Source organism: Rhinolophus hipposideros, assembly GCF_964194185.1.
Source record: "Rhinolophus hipposideros genome assembly, chromosome: 1".
Classification (NCBI taxonomy): Eukaryota; Metazoa; Chordata; class Mammalia; order Chiroptera; family Rhinolophidae; genus Rhinolophus; species Rhinolophus hipposideros.
Window position 1 is genome coordinate 22,337,921 of NC_138047.1, and position 20,666 is coordinate 22,358,586.

A 20,666-nucleotide genomic window follows, 5' to 3' on the forward strand; every position below is an offset into this window, starting at 1 on the left:
CCACAGGCTTCAGTCTCCAGGATGAGTCCCCACGGCAGACACCAGGATCTCTCTGAAACATGCCCTTGGTCTCTAGAACCCTGACCCTGAGACTGGGCATTCCAATAGCAACTCCTTGGGTGCAGATCATAGAAAGGCCACTTCAGAACTGTCCTAGCCTGGGCCCTCACAACAGGCTCTGCTTCTGTGAGGTTTGCGAGGCGCCAAAAACATCTCTGGTGTTCCAGCAGGAGCAGCCAATGGAAGTCATAGCTGGGACCACTCCCACTCCCCCCCCCCCGAACCCCCCAGTGGCATCCCAGCCTCCTGAATCTCTCCTCCCTCTCCTGGCCTGTCTGACACAGAAGTGAGGACCCAGCAGCCTCAGGAAACCCTCTATCTGCCCTGTGGCTCCCAGACGGAGCCTCAGCCTTTCCAAAGATGGCCTGGAGAGAGCTGCTCCTTGTCTCCTGTCTCTCGGCGGCCGTGCTCCTGTGCCGTGAGTATGGGGAGGCTGCAGGATGGACTGGTGTTAGGTAAGGCCATGCAGGTAGCCCAGGGAGGAAGGGGGCTGCTTATCTTTAAGACAGGTGTACCGGGCATGTGTGTGTAACATTAACCACCACAGAGAAAACAGCTTTCCTGGGGACAGCGACTCTGGGCTGGTGTATGTGGGATTCAGCTCACACCAGGGTCTGCCAGGTCACAGAGCCTAAGAAGGACTGTCCTGGACTGGCTAGGGGTACGGGTCCCCTTGGGGTGCTTCAGTCCTCACTCTGTGCTCTCCTCCCACAGTGCTGCAGGAAGGGACCAGTGCATCTGTGGGCACCAGGCAGGCGGCCAGACAAGAGACCCAGGAAGGTGAGTGCAGGGACCAGCCACGGGTGCAGGCTGGGTGGCCGGCTCCTGTGCTTGCCTTGCGGAGCCCCTGCTGCTTGTCACCGGCCTCTCTTGGGTTGTAGGCGTGGAACAGAAGATCTTCGTGCAGGAATCAGATGCCTTGAATTTCCTCAAGAAGCGCAGCAAGCGGTCCCCCAAATCCCAAGAGGAGGTGAACGGTAAGGACGCCGCTGCTCCCTCGGGTTCCTTCTCTGCCCAGCTGCTGTACCGCAGGGACTGCAAGGGCCCAACGGCTCACCCTGGGTCCTTCGGGATCCCAGCGACTGCAGCTGCGATTGCGAATCTCCACATTTCCTCCATCACAGGTCACATCTTTGACTACGCTGTCAGAATCAGGAACAAAAAGGGACGGTGCCACAGGCACTTAACACTGATGAGATACGTCCTGGTTTCAGAAAGTTAAAACCAGAAAGGGGAAAATCTACAACCTAGTCGAGAGGAGCACCATACCTTAGTGTGTGCTTTTATGGGGTGCTGCAGAGTGAACCCTCAGATGCAAGAGCAATAGCGCTGCAAGTGGGGAGAGGGCATGTGGGACTTGGAGCTGGGATTGTGGGTTTGGTGACAGCTTTGCTGCTAAGTGGCCTTGGCCACTTCCTCTCCCTGGGCCCAAGTTTCCTTATTTACAAGCCCCTGAAAGTGTGGTGTTCAGCCAGCAGTGGTTTTTTAAAGTTTTAATTTCCAACGCATTCGGGAGGCTTTTAAATTCGGAAGCATATCTTCTTCTTGGCCTGAAGTCGGCCCTGGTGTCCCCTGCCTAGCAGGGACCCTCATTTCCATGACCTGCCGCCCCTGGGAGGCATTTGAGTTTTCTGCCCTTGAACTAGATTCTTCCAAGGACTCTGAGCACTGACTGTCTTTGAGTCTACGGCTTGATTCATTACTTGTGCGTGGGTCTCAATAAACTCTTTGTGTCGCTCAGCACACTCGGCAAGGTAACTTGCTCAGTAAAAATAACAAGACTGTTTACAAATGATGGGGAAGAAGAGAGGAGAAAAATGCTGGGAGATACAATCCCCTCCTCCTTTTAAAATTGGATACATATTAAAAACACTGGGGAAATCTCCAGGTCTCACACAACGTGGGATTTGAAAGTTAGCAAATGTCAAGAAACACTGAAAAGACTGAAGGAGGTTGCGCAGTTCTTGATAGAAATCACAGAAGCAACCTTCTGGCAGACTTCCAGTGGGGAACAGTTGTAAATTTAGGAGAGGCAAATAGTTTCCATCCTTGGACGCTGAGCAGAACAATGAGACCCAGGACGAAGCCAAAGGTCCCTCACCTCAAAGAGAAGCTCAGTGTGTGTCGTGGGGGTGGGGGCGAGGCGCAGGCAGTTCAGGACAGCATGGCGAATATCTAGGATGCACTTGAGTTCATCTGCTGTCATCTGGTCACTCCTGTGGATGGGCAGGAGAACAGTGCCCAATTATGTCTCGGGTTGGATAAAAGGCAAACGACACTTTGATAAACTTGAATTTGGAACCAGGAAACAGGCAGCTGATATCTCCAAGCTTCTGGGTAAAGATGCAGGTCATTTTAGGTGAAAGGAGGCAGTAATCCGATGAAATGCATGTTCCTGAGAAGGGATGGATCCGATGCATAGTGTTAAGAACAGCATCTTATCCCTGGAATTAAATTGTTCTTACTTATTGCTGAGTTAAAGGTCCAATTTGTGGCACTTCCAAAAGGGCAGTTTGGCCAGACTGTTGCTTTTCTGGAGTACACAGAGATGGAAAATGCTTCTTTAGGAATTGGTGGTGGCTCAAGCACCTGCTCCCCCCCCCCCCCCCAGCAGCTTTCTGGTGTCTGGGAGCACGATGGACGCTTATGGTGGGTCATAAGGGAGATACTGCCACGCAAGGTGTGTTGTATCCAGTAGTGGAATATGGGTGCCTGGGGCTCTGGCTCCAGTCCCAGTTCTGCCCTGACCCTATGACTTTGATTAGGTCACTGCTCCTCTCTGAGTCTGAGTCCCCTCATCAGAAAGGTGTGGATGTGGGGCAAGGGGCGAGGCTTGGGGAAGGACTGGAGTACCAATCCCTTCCACCAGACTAAAGGTTCCTGCAACTCGGTAGGTAAAGGCACAGGTGTGGAAAAAGCATGCGATTTACCTAAGGAAACTGCACAGACACCTTGGTTTTTCATCAGTGTTAATAAAAGCACAATGTGAACAACTAGCATTTAGTTAATTTACTTATTCTTGAAAGATTTCAAGAATTTGAGATGGTTTACAGTACGAACTGTTTCGCAAAGTGATACTACTTGTTTCTCCCAACACCTCTGCAACGTTGGGTGGGGCAGGAAACCAATGGCTTTCCTCGGTTTCTCTGCTTCCATCACCAACCCCCCACTTCCTCTGGCACATGCAAGCTGGTGGGGGCAGCAGCGCCTCAGTCTCCCCACTGTGAGGTGAGGGGAGTCACACCTCACATCATGGGAGGGATGAGGTGCTCTGAGAGACCAGTTCCTCCTGCAACAGACACGGCCTTCCGGTTGTCATGGATTTCCCCAGCGGAAGACCAGTTAAACAAAGTATCTTGAAACTCAGTGAGCTTTAAATAATTTCCACTGGACAATCACAGCTCGCACACCACAGGGATCAATGTGAAGATTTAAGGGCAGAAGTGGATGAATTTGGTAACTACCTTATTTTACATCTAAAAATCTAAAATCTAGAAAGATTTTTTTTCTGGGCTACATTAGAGCAGGTGAGGAGCAGCTGCACCTGCTGGTGAGGTGCGATGTGGCAGTTTACGTGGGGCTTCCCTCTGGGGCTCAAGGTACTGTTGGTGGGCTTCACTGTTCAACTGCCAAGGAATGGTCACCATGTGTATGTGTTCTCAGCGACAGTTTTCAGTTTTCACTGGGTGCACCTCCTATTTCATAATGTTGAACTAGGATTCCTCATAAGAAGGTTTACAGCCAACTTTGCAAGAATGCACTACCTTACAAAATAAGGGATACCTGCGGTTGGTATTTCTACCAGGAAGTTTGCCTGATATCCTGTACTAGTTATCTACTGCTGTGTAACAAATAATCCCCAAATTTAGCAGCTTGAAACAATGAATGTCATTGTCTCACAGTTGCTGGGGTCAGCAAGGTAGCAATAGGGCTTAGTTGGTAGCCTAAAGCTCAGGTTCTATTAACAGCTGAGGCTACAGGCATCGCATAGCCTGATTGCGAGAAGATTCGTTTTCAGACTCATTCACATGGCTGTTGGTAAGCTTCAGGTCCTGCTGACTATTAGTGAAGGATATCAGTTCCTTGCCATGAGTGGGTCTCTCCATAAGTCAGCTTACAATATGGCAGGTGGCTTCTCTCAGGGGGAGATAGATAGATAAATAGATATGTGCAGGGGTGAGGGGAGAAGAGCCCCAAACAGAAGCCACAATCGCATCTATAGCCTATCTGGGAAGTCATATCCCATCACATTTGCCATATTCTGTTCATTAGCAACAAGTGACTAGGCCAACCCCACACAAGGGGAGGAAATTACCCAAGGGCATGCACATCAGGGATCACCTTAGACCCCTACCAGAGGCCATCACGGTGCCCTGCATAGATTTCTGTCATAGCAGCCATAATGCCTTTTAGTAGAGGGACAGCATCTCTTTTACTTGCTGCTGTGATCCCAGTGCCTAGCATACATTATGGCTGTGATAGGTGCTCAAAGGTGTGGCATGGACCCGGAGGTATTAATTAACGTAAAATGAACTTTAAGTTGAATTACTTCCTCATAGAATTCATTTCTGATCATCAGACTTCTAGTTTCTAAGTGGCCTAGTATACTAGGCTTCACTGTTAATTTTATGAGTGATGCTAAATCACTTCGTCTTTTGGAGTCTCAGTCTTCTACTTTGCAAGATGGGAAGATCTCCTACCTGGGTCCTTCAAGTTTGAAAGTCTATGTCAGGAGTAAACTATTTCAATGAAGCCTGCATCCTTACCTCTCACAAACAACCTTCCCAATCAGATTAAGTTTCTTAGGCAAAAATGATCAGTGTTCCCCTAAATGTGTGCAGCTTCCTCTATTCCTGGGGGCAACTCTCGTCTCTTCCCCTTCCCCAGCGGAGAACATTCAGAAGCTGTGGGTTGATGAGCTGCGGAAAGAATATCACGAGGAACAACGGAACGAGTATGAGAACTACGTGGAAGAGCAAAATGACGGTAAGAACTCTTCAGCCAGCATCTTTGGGGAAGTGGGGCTTGGTGGGAAAATCACAACTTGCCTGTTTCTTCTCCCTAAATTTTAATTAGAGGAAGAGAAGCTTTACGTTCATGTCTACAGGAGTCTTGAAAAGAAGGGAGAAAGTCATAAAATGGCCATAGAACTTGAAAAGGGACAGAAGAGGACAGCACCCCGTCAGTTACCATGGGCTCAGGGACTGGGGATGGGGGAATTTGGGACTCACAGTATTTTCTCCTCCTACTTGGGAATCACTGTGGTGGCCTGTGTTCTCTTAGCGCTTACACAAGTGGCTTAGCTCTGGTAGAGTTGGGCTGGGAGGATTTCAAACTGACTTCCAAGTGCCTTGGATTCCTATCAAGGTAATGGCTCCAGAAACTACTCATCGTGGCAAACCAAGGCCTTCATTCACCTGTTCTCTAGAATCAGCATCTTATCTGACTGGTGGAAGCAAAGCAGGAGAACTCAGGAAGCACTGGTCACCAGTGCCCTGCCTTGTATCTTCCCCACCTCCAATATCAACATTTACAGCTGATGTGAAGGCTTCAACTCACCTACAGCAGCGAGCACTTGCAGTTTCTACGTGTTTTGCTTGTGCCCTTACCCAGCTGCTGTTAGCACCTTCCTAGCTAAGCCATCACCTTTGCCTCAGTGTGTCACCAGGCATTCAGCGTATCTCGTCCCTGCGCTCAGCCCTTGGGCAGACAGGGATCCTGCCTCCCTCAGGAAACGCTGATTTCGTCAAGGCCTCAGTGGAGGCAGCTGGGTGTGGGTGTGGCTGTGGCTGTGGGATAAAGGGAAGCTCCATATGAACCACAGCCTCCCACAGGATTGAATTTGACTTTGGACTTAAGTAATCTCACGTCACCCACAGCAAAAATCTGTAGGTACATTTAATATGGATCAGAGCAGCAGGTGTGTTTGCGTGTGTGTTCTCATCTTTTCTGGTCTTTCTTCAAACTTCAAGACTGACATGCTCCTGAGCAAGCCCCTTACATACATGACCCTGGACAGAAGGCCCCTGTTTAGTGACCTTTGTTAGAAAAGTCAGTGATTTCAACTCTGAAGTTGTCACCTTCTGGCTTGTTTGCCCTGCTGTATTTGGGAGGTTACACACTCTTAGGGGCTCGCTTTGTGAAAGGATACAATCACCAGGTGCCCGAGGGCTGCAAGCCATGCCCATTGCACTGCAGACAGGTGTTGGGCTTGGGTCCTGGCAAACGAAAATTTCCTGGGAACACTCTTCAAACAACTCAGGCTCTTGTAAGTCAGAGGCAAATACTTCTGCTGGAGATTTGTTTACCAGCTTGGGGAGAGGCATTTAAAAAATGAAAATGTGGCCTTCAAAATTCCTTCGGCATTTTTTTTTTTAAACTCATAGTATTAACAACAGCGTTTCATTTTGTGTCTTTTCAAATGTTACAAGTCCAAATGTCTAGCATCTGGGTGGAAAACATTCCCCATTTTTCTTTTTTTTTTTAATATTAATATTGTTGTCCATTTTATTCATTTTTTAAAAGATTTTATTGGGGAATGAGAATAGGACTTTATTGAGGAACAGTGCGTACTTCCAGGATTTTTTCAAGTCAAGTTGTTGTCCTTTCAATCTTAGTTTAGCTGCAAGTTGTCATTTCAGTTAGTTGTGGAGGGCGCAGCTCAGCTCCATGGCCAGTTGTCGTTGTTAGTTGCAGGGGGTGCAGCCCACCATCCCTTGCGGGAGTCGAACCGGCAACCTTGTGGTTGAGAGGACGTGCTCCAACCAACTGAGCCACCTGGGAGCTCACATTCCCCATTTTTCGTTTCCTGGTGAATCAGGACGAGGGCTAGGCACCTCAGGGATGGCAAGTCCTCTACCAAAGCCAGAGGAGACAGACAGGGGACCTCAGGCCTCGCCCACGAAGACGAAGGTGCTGCAGGGCCGCCACAGGCCTTCAGCGGCTACAGTGACGGCAGCTGCTGGCATGGATGAGCACTTGCTCCAGCAGGCTCTGGACTGAACCACCTAATCCGTAAGACCAGCCTCTGAGGTCTCACAATTTCCATTGCAGTTTTGAAAACAGCCTTAGAAAGGATACGTGAACACCCAAGGTGACATAGCTAGTAAGGGATCCGAACTAAGCCAGCAAAGCTCAAGTTCTTATAAATGGATGATCAAATGCATAGAGGTCCTGGAGCTCTTCGGTGCAGAAACAGACCCATGAGCAGGGAACGAGGGAGGGAATGACGGTAAAGCAGAGGGGGCCCACAAGGGCCTCCCCAGTTTCAAGGAGGCAGAGAGGTGCAGCAGGCCCAGACGGCATGAGAGTACATGTTGACAAAGGAAAAACATTTCGATGTTCTCCTCTTCCGGTGACTCTGCCCCACAACACTGGCTGCTGCTTGGTGCCCAGGCTGCCGAAACCTACCTCCACCCAGGGCCGGCGCTCAGAGCCCCTCTTTGAGGCCCCCCCTCCCCCGTCAGGACTCTGGTTTCAGTTAGCTGTCTTCATCTCACAATGTCACCTACTCTCTGAATAACTGAGAGCACTTGGATGTTTGTCCTCTCCCCAAAATTATTGCTTCATACAAGCAAATGCTGAGGGATTACCAGGGGTAACCAGGACTTGGATTTCCAATGGAGGGATTTTAGGCAGGTGGTCTGGAGAGACATTTCTGGACAAGAGGGACGTTCTTAAAGGCCTTAAAATCCCACCTCAAAGGGCTCTGTATCTAACCACCCAGGACCCCGGTTCTGGCCTGGGTAGGGGGCTGGGAAGGCTTAGAGCCTCACTGGGCTCTGCCATGGCTCCTGGTTGCAACTCTACTCAAAACCACCAGCAAAAATAACTTTGACTTGTGCCTCTGAAAGCTCCAGGATAAACAACCTGTCGAGCTTCCACTTCTAAGGCCTATGTGGTAGCATATGGCTTCCACTTTCAAAGCTGAAAGCCTGGGTCAAGCTTTCAGAGGCCGGCTGCGTGACACAAGCTGGCTGGTCACAAGTGGTGCCCTACACCAAAGCCACACTGTCAGGGCCTCCGGTCTTCACCTGGGAGGCCTTCCCTTTTATCTCGTGAAAAGGTCTAAGAAGAGTCTGGCATGGCCTGGGGGGAAGCATCAACTCCTGTGTCACAATCGTGCTCTCAAAACGGGCAAAAAGTAGCTGGTGTGAAAAACATATGCATGGCCGACACCTAACACCCAAAGCTCCAGCCTAAGACTCACTCTGAGCTCCAGGCTGTCCCTGGGGTACCAAGTCCCTGTAGGGATTTTCAGCACCAAGGTTAGCACCGACTCTCAGCTCAGACAGGAAGGAGCCATTCCCAGCAGCCACAGCGCCTAAACACCCGGTGGTAACCAGAGGCCCTTCCTGCTGGGGGTGTCCGGCTCTCACAGTACTCCCTTTTCCTCCACACTCTGAAGCCACGAGGCCATTCTGTTAGCCCAGTGCCATAGAGGATGAATTTCACCAGCACTAAATAAACGGGTTCACAGCCTTTTTGATCCTTGATATTTATAATCTGTTAGGAATTTCCATCCTCCCAACATTTTTCAGATACTTTAAAAAAAATTATGGCAAAATATATATAACACAAAATTTGCCATCTTAGCTAATTTTAAGCATACAATTCAGTGGCATTTAGTACAGGCATAATGTTGTGTAACCATCACCACTATTTTCCCAAACCCTTTCATCACCTCAAACAGAAACTCTGTACCCATTAGGCAATAACTCTCCATTCTCCAGCCCCTGGTAACCTCTAATGTATTTTGTTTCTATGAATTTGCCTGTCCTGGGTATGTCATAGACGGGGAATCACGCAATATTTGTCTTTTTGCGTCTGGCGTATTTCACTTAGCATGTTTCAAAGTTCATTCACATTGTAGCACACATCAGGTAACCCCTTTTTATTGCTGAATAATACATACATACATACACACACATATACATATATATGTACATGTAGTTCACATTTTGTTTGTTTTTTTATTCATTTGGTCCTGTCTTCAGTTCTTTTAGGTATATACCTAAGAATGGAATTGTTGGCTTACATGGGAATTCTACTTAGCTTTTTGAGGAGCCACACGGATGCTTTTTAAACATTTAAGGCCTTGTGGTATCTGCTCGAGCTTGGATGGTACCTAGCAACACCAGGCAGTCTTGAAGTGGCATCAGGACCCTAATTCTACAATTGCACAAAGGTGTTCTTCAGACACATGTCTTATGAATGACAGTGAAATCAGGACTTTCTTATTGAAAATTCCCTTCTGATCTTTTTAGCCTTTTGCTGTGAAAAAATTCAAATACACAGGATTTGAATATACAGGATAATGAACCTGTAAAAATATACAGGATAATGAACCTCCATATGCCCAGAAGCAGCAATTATCAAGATTTCTCCAGAGTTGCTTCAACCATTCCTTTTTCCAGTTAGTGTTAAAAACATTATTTTTAAAGTTTACAAAACACAGAAAAGGATAAGAGGAAAAAATTACTCATAATCCCATCATTCAAAGTTGACAATTATTTCCTTCCATGATGTTTTCAGCGGTATGGCATGTAGCCTCTGTGTATTATTCCTATTTTATTACTTTTGTATTTTGTTTCCTAGTAATAACTTTGAGCCAATGTCTGCATGAGGCCCTTCCCCCTTTGCTGGTTGTGTAGGGGTAGCACTGAATGGGAATGCAGGACCCTGGTCTCGGCTCTCTTGGCAACCAGCTCTGTGATTGTCACCTGTCTTGGCCTGATCCTTAAAGTGCAGCCTTTGGACTCGGGGTTCTCAGGCCCTACCAGCTCTGACACCTGATGTCTGTCGACAACGCACACAGGTACAGCTGGTTCATGCCAACATGGCGCAGGCTGTTTTGAGCTGACAGCTGCCAAAAGAGCTCGTGGCTCTCCTGAGATCAGAGTCCTCTCTATCCTAACATGACCTCATCTCTCCTCCCCAGAACAGGAAGAGAGAAGCCGGGAGGCTATTGAGCAATGGCGCGAGTGGCATTATGACGGCCTGTACCCACCATATCTCTATAACCGTCACCACATCTGACCTCATCGTGACAAACACAGAAGACGGAGTTGGAAACACACGGCGTACCCACCCCAGGAGTTCCAGTAACTCTCTGCCACAAACACAGGCCCCTTCAAAGCGTCTCAACTTGGGGCCTGCTGTGGGAAACACACAGGCCTTTTGTTCTGACAGGTTAAAATGCCCTGGCTTTAGCTTCTTTGCAGATGAATTCTGAGGTAAGCAAATGCCTGCGGGGCTGCCTAACACCAAACCTACAGTGGTTTCCCCTTGCTTAGCCATTGTTTGCAATGTTAAGATTCCCATCCCACAGAACATGAAAAGAATCACAGCAAAAAGATTACATGTTTGCTTATAGCTTACAAATAAAAATGCTGAGTCAACCTTGTGAATTAGCTTCTCAAATCTGAAACTGAGCAGGGGTCAACTTGTCTCCCCTGAGGGAAAAAGTTACTCTCACTGACTTGTGCATTTGAAAGCTTGAACTCAGGACTACTGCTTGCTCACCATTTCCTCAGTATGTCTCAGTAGTCTCGTGAATGCGAGAACAATGCTAATACAATTGTTTTGGTAAAACCATTCTCTGAGGTGGTTACTGAACCCAGGTGCTTCTCTGAAGAGTCTTACGGTTCAACTGTGGTTTTTAAGTGCACTGATCAGGAACCAGGGTTACAGCAAAGCCAGTTGTAACCCAAACTAGAAAACAGATGAAATTAAGTTCTGGTGTCACCTCCTTTCTCTTCACAGCGCCTATATTAGTCTGCTAGGGCTGCCATAACAAAGTACCACAAACTGGGTGGCTTAAAACAATAAAAATGTCTTCTCTCACAGTTCTGGAGGCTGGAAGCCTGAAATAATGGTGTTTGCAGAGCCACACCCCTCCAAAGGCTCTAGAGGAGGATCCTTCCTCCCCTCTCCCAGCTTCTAGAAGCCCCAGGCATTCATTCCTTGGCTGGTGGCAGCAGCATTCCAATCTCTGCCCCAGTGTCACATGGCCTCTGCTTTCCTCAGGTCTTCACATCACCTTCCCTCTGTGTCTCTTCAGTCTCTTCTTATAAGGGCACCAGTCATACTGAATTAAGTAGCCTACTAACCTCACCTTAACCCAATTATGTCTGCAAAGACCCTATTTCCAAATCAGGTCACATTCACAGGTACTGGGGCTTAGGACTTCAACATATCTTTTTTTTGGGGGGGCACAACTTAACCCATAGCAGTACCCCTTACTACTCTGCCTTCCTGCGCAGACTCAGCATCTCTCCTGCTTCCATCCTTGCTCTCAACTGCCTTCTGGAATTCCACATTTAGAATACAGAAGACTAAGAACAACTTGAGCAGACACTGCTTAAGTGCCTGTGGGGTCACAGTACTCAGGATAGAGAGGACTCTAGATGAAGAATCAGCATCCACTGTTGGCCGTCTGCCGATCCCCACGCCTGGCCCTTCCCCCATGACAAGGGTCCCTGGCTAGCCAGTCCAGCCTGCTTTTGAGGCTGGGCTTCCAAAGCAGTATAGGGCAACTTTCCTTTGAGGAAAAGCTGCTCCACTGTAAAATAACCCACCAGAAGTGAAGCTATTTATTATATCAGGACAGTTTGCAATGAATGTGTATATTTTAAAATGTTTAAAAAATGACAAAATCACTAAAAAATGCTAGTGATAAAGTGATTATACATTTTCCAAATAACCTCATATATATAGAGTCTAGTCAGCACTGCGTTTTCTCACACCAGGCAGGCGTTGAACAGACCTTGGGGAAGTTAAGAAAGGCAGTAGGCAAACCCCATCAACTGTTACCACGGCACATAGAACAGAGGAGCCATTCTCCTCTCCGCAGTCCTGTATTCATAATCTGTTGACTCGGGCTTGGGGAACAAGTCCTGTCACAACAAGGGAAAGCAGTGCCCAGTTTTCCAGTGACATGACGCGCTTGTGTTCAACGTGCCTTAAGTGACAGGATTCGAAGCTGAGACTCCACAATACTTTGATTATACTCCTTTGGGGATCACTAAGTTATGTGCTCTAAAGTTATGTGACCAACACATATCTTAGATATCTGTGGGTGTCCAAACCGGATCAAATAAGAATGGTCCCAAAGGAAAGCAGGAGAGTAATGAAAAGTTTCCTCAGGCTTGGAAAAACGTGCACAAAAGATTCCACTGAACACTGCAGTTCACCACTTAAAACATTCTTTATACTTTCATTCATCGTTACCCAATCTTTTTTTTTAAACAAGATATTTCTACTGTAAATTTATTTTGGTTATAATATGTGTTCAGAGTAGCAAATTCAAGCAATACAGAAATCCGTTACCCAGAAGGGGAGTCTTTGCCTTTGCTTCTTTAGTGCTACCCTGAGGTGAGCCCTGCTGGTGGTTTTGGTGTGTACCCTTCCAAGTTTTCTGTTTATACTCACATACTCCATCCTTTACAATGGCCACGTCACATGTCACTACATAAGTCCAGAGAGCCCTGCCCTCAGTAGTGCAGGTAGGAGCTACTTAGCAGATCTGAGTTGGCGAAACAGAACTGGCTGATATCAGAAGTGGAGCTCTGAAAGCTTCGTCTTACTAACAAGGTCTAACAGGAGTATTTAACTCAACCAAATAGCTCCATTTTCGACACCACTTTCCTTGCTTCTTTCTAGTAAGCAAGGAAAGCATTGTGGAATGGGTCCTTTTACCAGAACCCTTTTTACATTGGATCTGCCCAGCTTACGCACGCTTCTCTGTGAGGTAATGGGTGCTCAGAACATTGTCTGTGCTCCTACGGTTTCCCTCGGTAAGCCCTAGTTTATTTACATCACATGGTACTAGTGGGGTGTGTGTGTGTGTGTCTTTTCTCCCTTTGCATGTTAGTGAATATGCTAAAGTTTAGTTACCCTATTCCTCTCTCAGTAAGATTTCTGGAAATAAAATGCTGGGTCATAACTACACACATATTAAATTGGATAAATCAAAGAGGTTATGTGTTTATCATCACTGAACATCAGCAGAAAAGTCAGAGAGAATCCTTGCAATGTACACTATTCATGGTGTCTCCTTAGACCACAGATCTCACCATTCTCTAAACCGGACCTCACTAGGTTACTGGTACACAACCACCTGATCCATATAACCCCACTGCCTTCGCGCCTGTTTGCCACAGGAAGGCTCTTTAGAAACCTGCTGCTCTGCACGGCCCTCACGGAAAGTACTAGTAGGAGCCTGAAATGAGAATGCTATAGCAGTGGAACTAACTGGCATAAAATAAGAGTTGTGCAGATACCTCAACATTTTATGACTATTTTTACTTCTTACCTGATGAGACTGAAATTATTTGGGAGGAAGGAGTATTTCAAAGTTTGGAAACATGTATCTCAACAGAAAGGCATGGAGCTCTGCTGTTTGCCTTCTATCTGCCCAGGCTCTGATCTGGATGGGAGAAATCAGTCGGCTTCAGTGGAACAAAGGTCTAGGATGTACCTTCTGGAATTACGAGGCAGGAGACACATGTGCGGATCCCATCTGCCTCCTACCACAATCCCGACAGTGGCAGAACAGGGAGCCTTAGCAAACCGGCCAGATATACCCTCAGGCTCAAGGTGTGTGCTTGTGGGGGTGAGGCTACGCACAGCATCTAATCCCACCTAGATTGGAAATTCTTGCTAACAGGCATGTAGGAACGACACATGTCTAATCTTAACTCGGTTGCCAAGTGCAGCAAGACGGGGAGCCAACCACCTGGGGCAGCAGTACAAGCTTAGCCATTGGCTAGCTCAGATCTGAGGTAGGACTCTGGGCTGTTGGGCCAGTGATACAAGTGAGGTACAGTCTACGCACATGAAACTGCCCTCTTGGTTGGCCAGGGCCTCAAGCCAGGCGCCTGAGGGTCAGGTCCAGTTCCTGACCCTTTAGATTGGTAACCCCAACTTATGAGGGGATGTGTGTTTACACACCCAGCTGGGCAAGAAAAACAAAGCATTGCTCTTTCCCCTCAGCCAGGAAACAGAAGCTGTGATCTGGCCTGTTATAAGTGATGATAACCCATCCAAACATCTTCTGGCAAGAGGGCCAGCAACCAGGTGGATGGTGGCTGAAGACTCTGACTCACAGCCATACAGAGAAGCCACCATCTCAAAAGACTGGCCCTGTCCATAGAAAGGAACACTGCTGTCAAAAACCAAGAATGGTCTGGGTCAGTGGCTAGCTTAAAAGAACAAAACAGAACAAAACAAAACAAAACAAAACAAAACAAAACAAAACAGCCTGCCCTTGCCTTTTCAATGACCGCGCTTGGCATGTTGGCTGTAGATAAACAACTCTGGCAGAAATGGGCATCCTTATTTCTGGCAGAAATAAGAATTCTATTACCTCGTTCTACCCCATCCTTAACAAGGGCTCCATTATTCCTCAGGGTTTTCAAATTCCACCCAGAATTCCTTCACTAAAAGCCAATCGCAGTCATTTCTGGACAGGGGGAAGCATGCCAAAGGTAACAGGAACGGGAGTCTGGGCAGTCACATTTAATAGGAAATTAGTAATGGAGCAATCTGTATTTTTAGAGACTGGCCTTGTCAAAAGTGTGGTCTTTGGGACATTCTTTAAGCTAACTCTTCTCTGTTCTTACATGACTGTCTCCTAATCCTTTAGGGGTTTCAGGAAAGCATTTGAAAACAAAGCTGTAAAAGGATGAATTGGTGAAAACTCATTTTCTGTTCAGTAGTCTTGCACGTCATCATTTTCTTTTGTATGCATGTGCATGCTCTCAGGGGAGACACCGCAACTGATTACCAGGTACTTTTGCTTAGATTTTTTGGGGAGGAGGTGGTAATTTTTGTGAGCCAGAGAATGATTTAAAAAAAATTTTTAAACTTGTTATATATTTTTATGTTTCATTTGACTGAGTTATTTCATTTCTAATTCATTTCCAACCAATTACGTTCTAATTCTTAGGAAGTTTTTCATAATTTAAATGTTCTTAAGGGATTTTTCTAAAGGCAAGTTGGTTAAATGTGGAGGATCTAGTTCAAAACTCGTAACTCTGGTGTACGCTGAGCTCTTACAATGTAGACACTTTGTAAAAAGTCCACTTTCTACATTTTGATATTTTTAATTAAAAATTTTTCGAATGGGTAATGTATAGACCAAGTTTAAATTTTAAATTTGAATTGGCTGCCTGTTCCCTCTCAAGATAAAGCTCCTAGTGTCCAATTGATAACATCATTCCAGGGGATGCAGAAGACATATAAAACCCACAATATAATTATCTTGTCCAACCTTACTCGAAAAACTTCCTTGATACTTAACGGTGAAAGAAAATGCTTTCCTATTCAGACTAGGAACAAGAAAAAAAGTCATATGGACAAGAACAACAGAAAACATCCTAAGGAATTTATTTAAAAAAAAAATGGTGTTTGACTAATACCTGTATGTACGTTTTAGCATAAACTCAGGATACAAGGCCAACAGACAAAACTGCATTTTACATCTGTAATCATTGGAAATTAAATTGGAAATTAAAATTAAAAATATACCATTTATATCAAAACTATGAAATATTTAGAAATAAACATGACAAAATATGTATATAATATGTACAGTGAAATTACTAAACATTGCTGAGAAAAATTAAAGAAGACCCAAATAAGTGGATAGATATATATTATATTCATGGCTAGACAGTCTTAATATTAAGATGTCAATTCCCCTCAAATTGAGCCACAGATTAAACACAAAATTCTGGCAGGGTTTGGGGGACAGAAATTGACAAGCTGATTCTAAAATTTACACTGAAATGCAAGGACCTAGAACTGCCAAAACAAAATTTGAAAAGAAGAACAAAGTTGGAGGACTAACAGTATCTTACATATTATATAGCTCCAGTATTAAGACAGTATGGTACTGGCACAAGGAGTGACATATACATGAATTTAACAGTACTGAGTCTAGAAGTAGACCCCAAAGTTCATGATCAACTGATTTTTGACAAAGAAGCCAAAATAATCCAATGGGGAAATTATAATCATTCCATGGAGTGGTGCTGTTAACAACTGAATATCCATTTAGAAAACAATGAACCTCAACTCTTATACCTCACAACTTATACAAAAATTCACTTGAAATGGATCAGACCAAAAAGTGAAAGCTAAAACTATATACAAAATTCCTTAAGAAAATCTTTGTGACTTTAAGGCAGGTAAAGATTTCTTAGCTAGCATACAAACTGCATGAACCAAAAGATAAGAATTTGATAAAATGAACTTCAACAAAATGAAAAACTGCTCTTTGAAAGACATGCTAAAAAAAGTGAAAAGGGGAATGCAAATTAAACGACAATTTTATACCACCACACACAAATCAGAATGGTTAAAATCAAAATGATTGACAATATCAAATACTGGTGAGGATGTGGAGCAAATAGAACTCAAATACATTACTAGTGGGTATATAAAATGGGATAATCACTTTGGAAAATAGTTTGGCAGTGTCTTACAAATCTAAACACAAACTTATCGTATGACCCAAAAATCCCACTCCTAGATATTTACCTGAGAAACAAAAAACACATATCCACAGAAAGACTCATATCTGAATATTAGTAGCAGCTTTATTCATAACATCCCAAACTGAAAACAATCCAACCAAAGTGTCCATCATCATGTGAATAAATCAATTGTGGGGCATATCCACAGTGAAATACTCAACAATAAAAATGAATGAACTGATGATACACGCAACATGGATGTACTTCAAACATATGCTGAGTGAAAGAAGCCAGATATAAGAATGTATTCTGTGTGATTCCATTTTTCTGAAACACTAGAAAAGGCAAATCTTTCCTAAAGTTATAGTGACAAAAACAGATCAATGATGGTGGGTAGCAAGGGGTGTGGTACAAGGCAACCTTTTGGGGTGATGGAAACATCCTCTATCTTGCTTGTGGCGGTGATTACATGGGTGTTTACATTTGACAAAATTTACTGAACTGTGCCTCTTACTATGTGAAATTCAGACCTTAATAAAGTTGCTTTTAAAAAATATCAACAGAGAAGACTTGGAAACATTACTGCAAACCTGGTTTCAACCCACAATTTTCAAATCACTTCACCAATTGTCTAATCTACAAAATGGGACACTCCTGACCTGGTCCTATTTTGGGAAATACTACAAAGTGGCTCCTAATTATTTGTGGATTCACCTAATTGCTAAAATGTATTTATAACTACAAAATCAGTATTTATGGAGCTTTTGTGGTCATTTATGAACATGTGCATGTGCAATGAAAAATTTGTTCCCGTTGTCTGGCTTTTCTCCAAAAAGTAAGTCAGTATCGCAGATATGGTCTGAGCTAGTCAGGACACGGCAGGACTCTTGCCCATTTTGATCTAGATAGTACAGCAGTGTGGCTATCCTCTTGGTTCCTTTTAATTTTCAAATTCCACAGCTTTTTCACAAACTACCGTCAACTTAAGCCAACTGATTTCTTCCATCTTTTGTGCTTCTCTATTATTTTCTTTAGATATATTACCATTTCTTTCCTCAATATTGGGAAATACAGAATTTCCTTTTTTGAGCCATCCATCCTTCTTGAGAGCTGTATTGTTTCCAAATCTCCCACAGGCTCAGAGATGTCTGTGTTACTTGTAGAGTACAAGCTCTGATGGGCTGCTGTCAGTGACTTAGGTAAACAGATTTACTCTCCTGATTTTTTTTTTTAACTCTCCTGATTTTTAAAAATTAATGGTTTAAATTTAAAAATTTAATCTGCACCAAGCTTTACTTCTATCATCACCTGTTTCTACACAAAAACCCAATCCATGCACTCTCTTCCTGTCAGCTTTGCTGTACATCAGTTACCTTGCAATGTTTTTAAAACTTGAATATTTTTAAAAGCTGTAACTTTTAATATTTTAAGTTCCCTTTGGGGCAGATTCCACACCGATCATTCAGAAGTTTCTTATTTGCTGTTCTGGATTATTGTTACCTAAATCACTTCAGTTTTCCTTTTGTGGTGTGGAAGGGAAAAATGTATTTTAACAAAACTCAAGAGAAAGATGGTTTTTCTTTAGAAAGCCACGTATTTCCTCTAAACAGAAAAAGGCAGCCAAAAAAAAAAAAAATCTTTTGTGATGCTCAGAACAGAACATGCTCACAAAGGACAGTTTTTGTTGTGTACTTACCCTGTTTTGATGGTCTGTGATTAACACAATCAGCCCTACATTGCCAATGACAGGGAAAGAACAACAACACATATTTTGTTTTTATAGGAAAGCATTTACACACTAATAAAGAGGGTAGGATTAAGAGACTGATCTCACTGATGAACCGTATTTTCAATGTAATAAGTCGCCTCTCTGGCCCCTTTTCTCACCTGAATATTCTAAGAAAGCCCCGCACCCTCCACACACACAAATCACCTCAAAGGAAAACTCCCCAAGATCGAGAGTAACTGAGGAGTCTCATTCCATTATATTTTTAAATTATTTCAAAATGTAAAATAAAACTTAAAAAAGAAAGATATCCAGATTCAGCTCACCATCAACCTCTACAAGAATATCACACTACTTATACACAATACACAAGTGAATATGGACTCGGACGACGCGCTTGGTTCAGATAAGAACATATTCTCACATGTGAAGGGAATTACTCAAAGAGCAACCTGGAGGTCAAGTTCTAGGCAGCTGCTCAGTTGTGACCCACTTCAAACACACAGCTGTTTCAAGTTTATGGAACAGATAATCTACTCTAAATGACCCATTAAAAATATCACAGTGTCTAGTGCTTTTGGCTTGTATTGAGAATGAAACACTTTATTCTTTGTTAGCTAAAAATAAAATTTAAAAACCCAACACCTCGTGGAAGGTATAATACTCCTAAAAATATAATCAGGATATGACATTAGAGAGAACACAAAGATCAGACACAGCACCTTCTACCCATACACAGCAGAGTCTGGTGAAATCTAAGACACATTAATTGTGTTCCCGGCTCTTATATACCTAAATCAACCATCTCTCACGACCACCTCCTATACTTGTTATATTCCTATCATATCACCATTTTGGGAAAATCTAATCCATTTCTAGCAAGAGCTTAAATCTTAGTGTAATAATCCTACCAATTTACCCAATCTTTAGGGGGTACCGGGATTCACGTGGGTCAAATGGAAAGTCAGGTTGCCCAGGCAGAAAAATCTCGAAGTGGACTTTTTGTTGATAATTTGCGTAGGGATTGACCTATAATTCTTGATGTGTGTAATAAAGTCTCTGTGTAAATTCCAAACTCTGTGGATTCTGTCTTTAACTGGAAGTTTCTGTTTTTCAGCCATGCTTCATGACTTCTCAAATGTTGCATTCATCTTGGATAGAAGTTTCAAAGTTTCTTTGGGCCATTTAAAAAAAAAAAGCCATATTTAAAAATGATACGATTTTAGGTTATTTCCATTATAGAACTCCACAACATTGTAAGGGGACAGACAACCATACAGAGATATGAATTGAAATGCCATGTGATTCAATAACTTGATAAATCTTAGAGAACAAAACCCAGAAAACAGAACAGAAAGAAGAAACCTGGCTTGTAGGATCAGTACATCAAGACCAAATCAAAGGCAATGACCATTATTATCTAGATGAAAAAAAGTTATATATATTTATAGAATCTGAGTGCTGAAAGACACATTTCAAGATCATTTAGTCCAACCTTCCTCATTTTTAGGCAACTGAAGCCCAGAAGTTTAGTTTACCTGGGGTAAACTAAATTAATTCTTTTGCCTCTGTGTCCATATAAACACAAGGTAGGACCTTATCGGGATAAAGAAGCAACACTGCACATACTATCATCCAAGAGATACAGAAACCAGCTCTTGATTTACCTTCCAGTTTTTGGGCAAAAAAATTGTATGAATGCAGCCATCAATGCTAAGAACACAGAAGACAATAACATCTTGATTTTCCACTTAAAGATCAATGTTAAATTTGGTGTCAAACCAACACAATGGAGGGAGGTAAGCAGGCAATGCTTGTAGGCTGAACAAGTATTTGTTTTGACTGTGTCAATCAGGAGCAGGGCAACTCAGAGCCAACGCCTTGCTTTCCCAGAATCACAGGGAGCAGTGGAGGTTGTGAGTACCTGTTTGAAGGCAGGCCTATTTAAGGCTATTCAGAAATTTGGCATGTTCTTCTCCTCTTGGTAACAGGGTTTCTCCTCCTATCTTTGGACCTGTCTTTTCCTGGAAAATGGAAAACAGTTTAATAAGAAATGGGTCAGTATTATTTGTATGGGTTACTAAAATTACTCATCATGCAAATGCCATACCTTTAGCATTCCATCCCTCTCCCATTTGAAGAGGCCACAGTTACTGAAACAGAAAAGATGGGATTTACTCAGCATGAGGTACGGGCCCACACACATACAGACAGACACCAGAAGAGTCTCCCCCATTCAAGCAGAAGCTGATATAGGTGACACATATATTACAGGTTATGTTCAAATGCTACTGAAAATACACACGCGTGACTGGAGAAATGGTTTTCAACTCTGTAATGTAAGTCAGACACATCAGAGATGGAATTTCTAAAGGTAGTATGACAGGGCACATGGTAGG

At 43.9% G+C, this 20,666-nt stretch overlaps 2 protein-coding genes across 2 annotated transcripts in view; one reads left to right on the plus strand and one right to left on the minus strand.

Moving 5' to 3' along the window:
* Positions 1-420: 420 nt before the first annotated feature.
* On the plus strand, positions 421-10,290 carry UCMA (upper zone of growth plate and cartilage matrix associated; the record flags this gene model as incomplete). The annotated part of the gene is made up of 5 exons (XM_081049407.1): positions 421-478; positions 775-840; positions 942-1,037; positions 4,948-5,046; positions 10,001-10,290. The coding sequence occupies 5 exons, from the start codon at positions 421-423 to the stop codon at positions 10,096-10,098; spliced, it is 417 nt and encodes a 138-aa protein (XP_080905533.1). The 3' UTR covers positions 10,099-10,290.
* A 6,351-nt stretch (positions 10,291-16,641) lies between these two features.
* MCM10 (minichromosome maintenance 10 replication initiation factor) overlaps positions 16,642-20,666 on the minus strand; it is a 34,544-nt gene continuing 30,519 nt past the window's right edge. Inside the window, exons 19-21 of the mRNA XM_081049443.1 lie at positions 20,378-20,420; positions 20,192-20,291; positions 16,642-19,441 (exon numbers count right to left, since the gene is read on the minus strand). Of these exons, the coding sequence (XP_080905569.1) occupies positions 20,208-20,291; positions 20,378-20,420 (127 nt within the window). The 3' untranslated portion in view covers positions 16,642-19,441; positions 20,192-20,207. The remainder of the gene's footprint in view (positions 19,442-20,191; positions 20,292-20,377; positions 20,421-20,666) is intronic.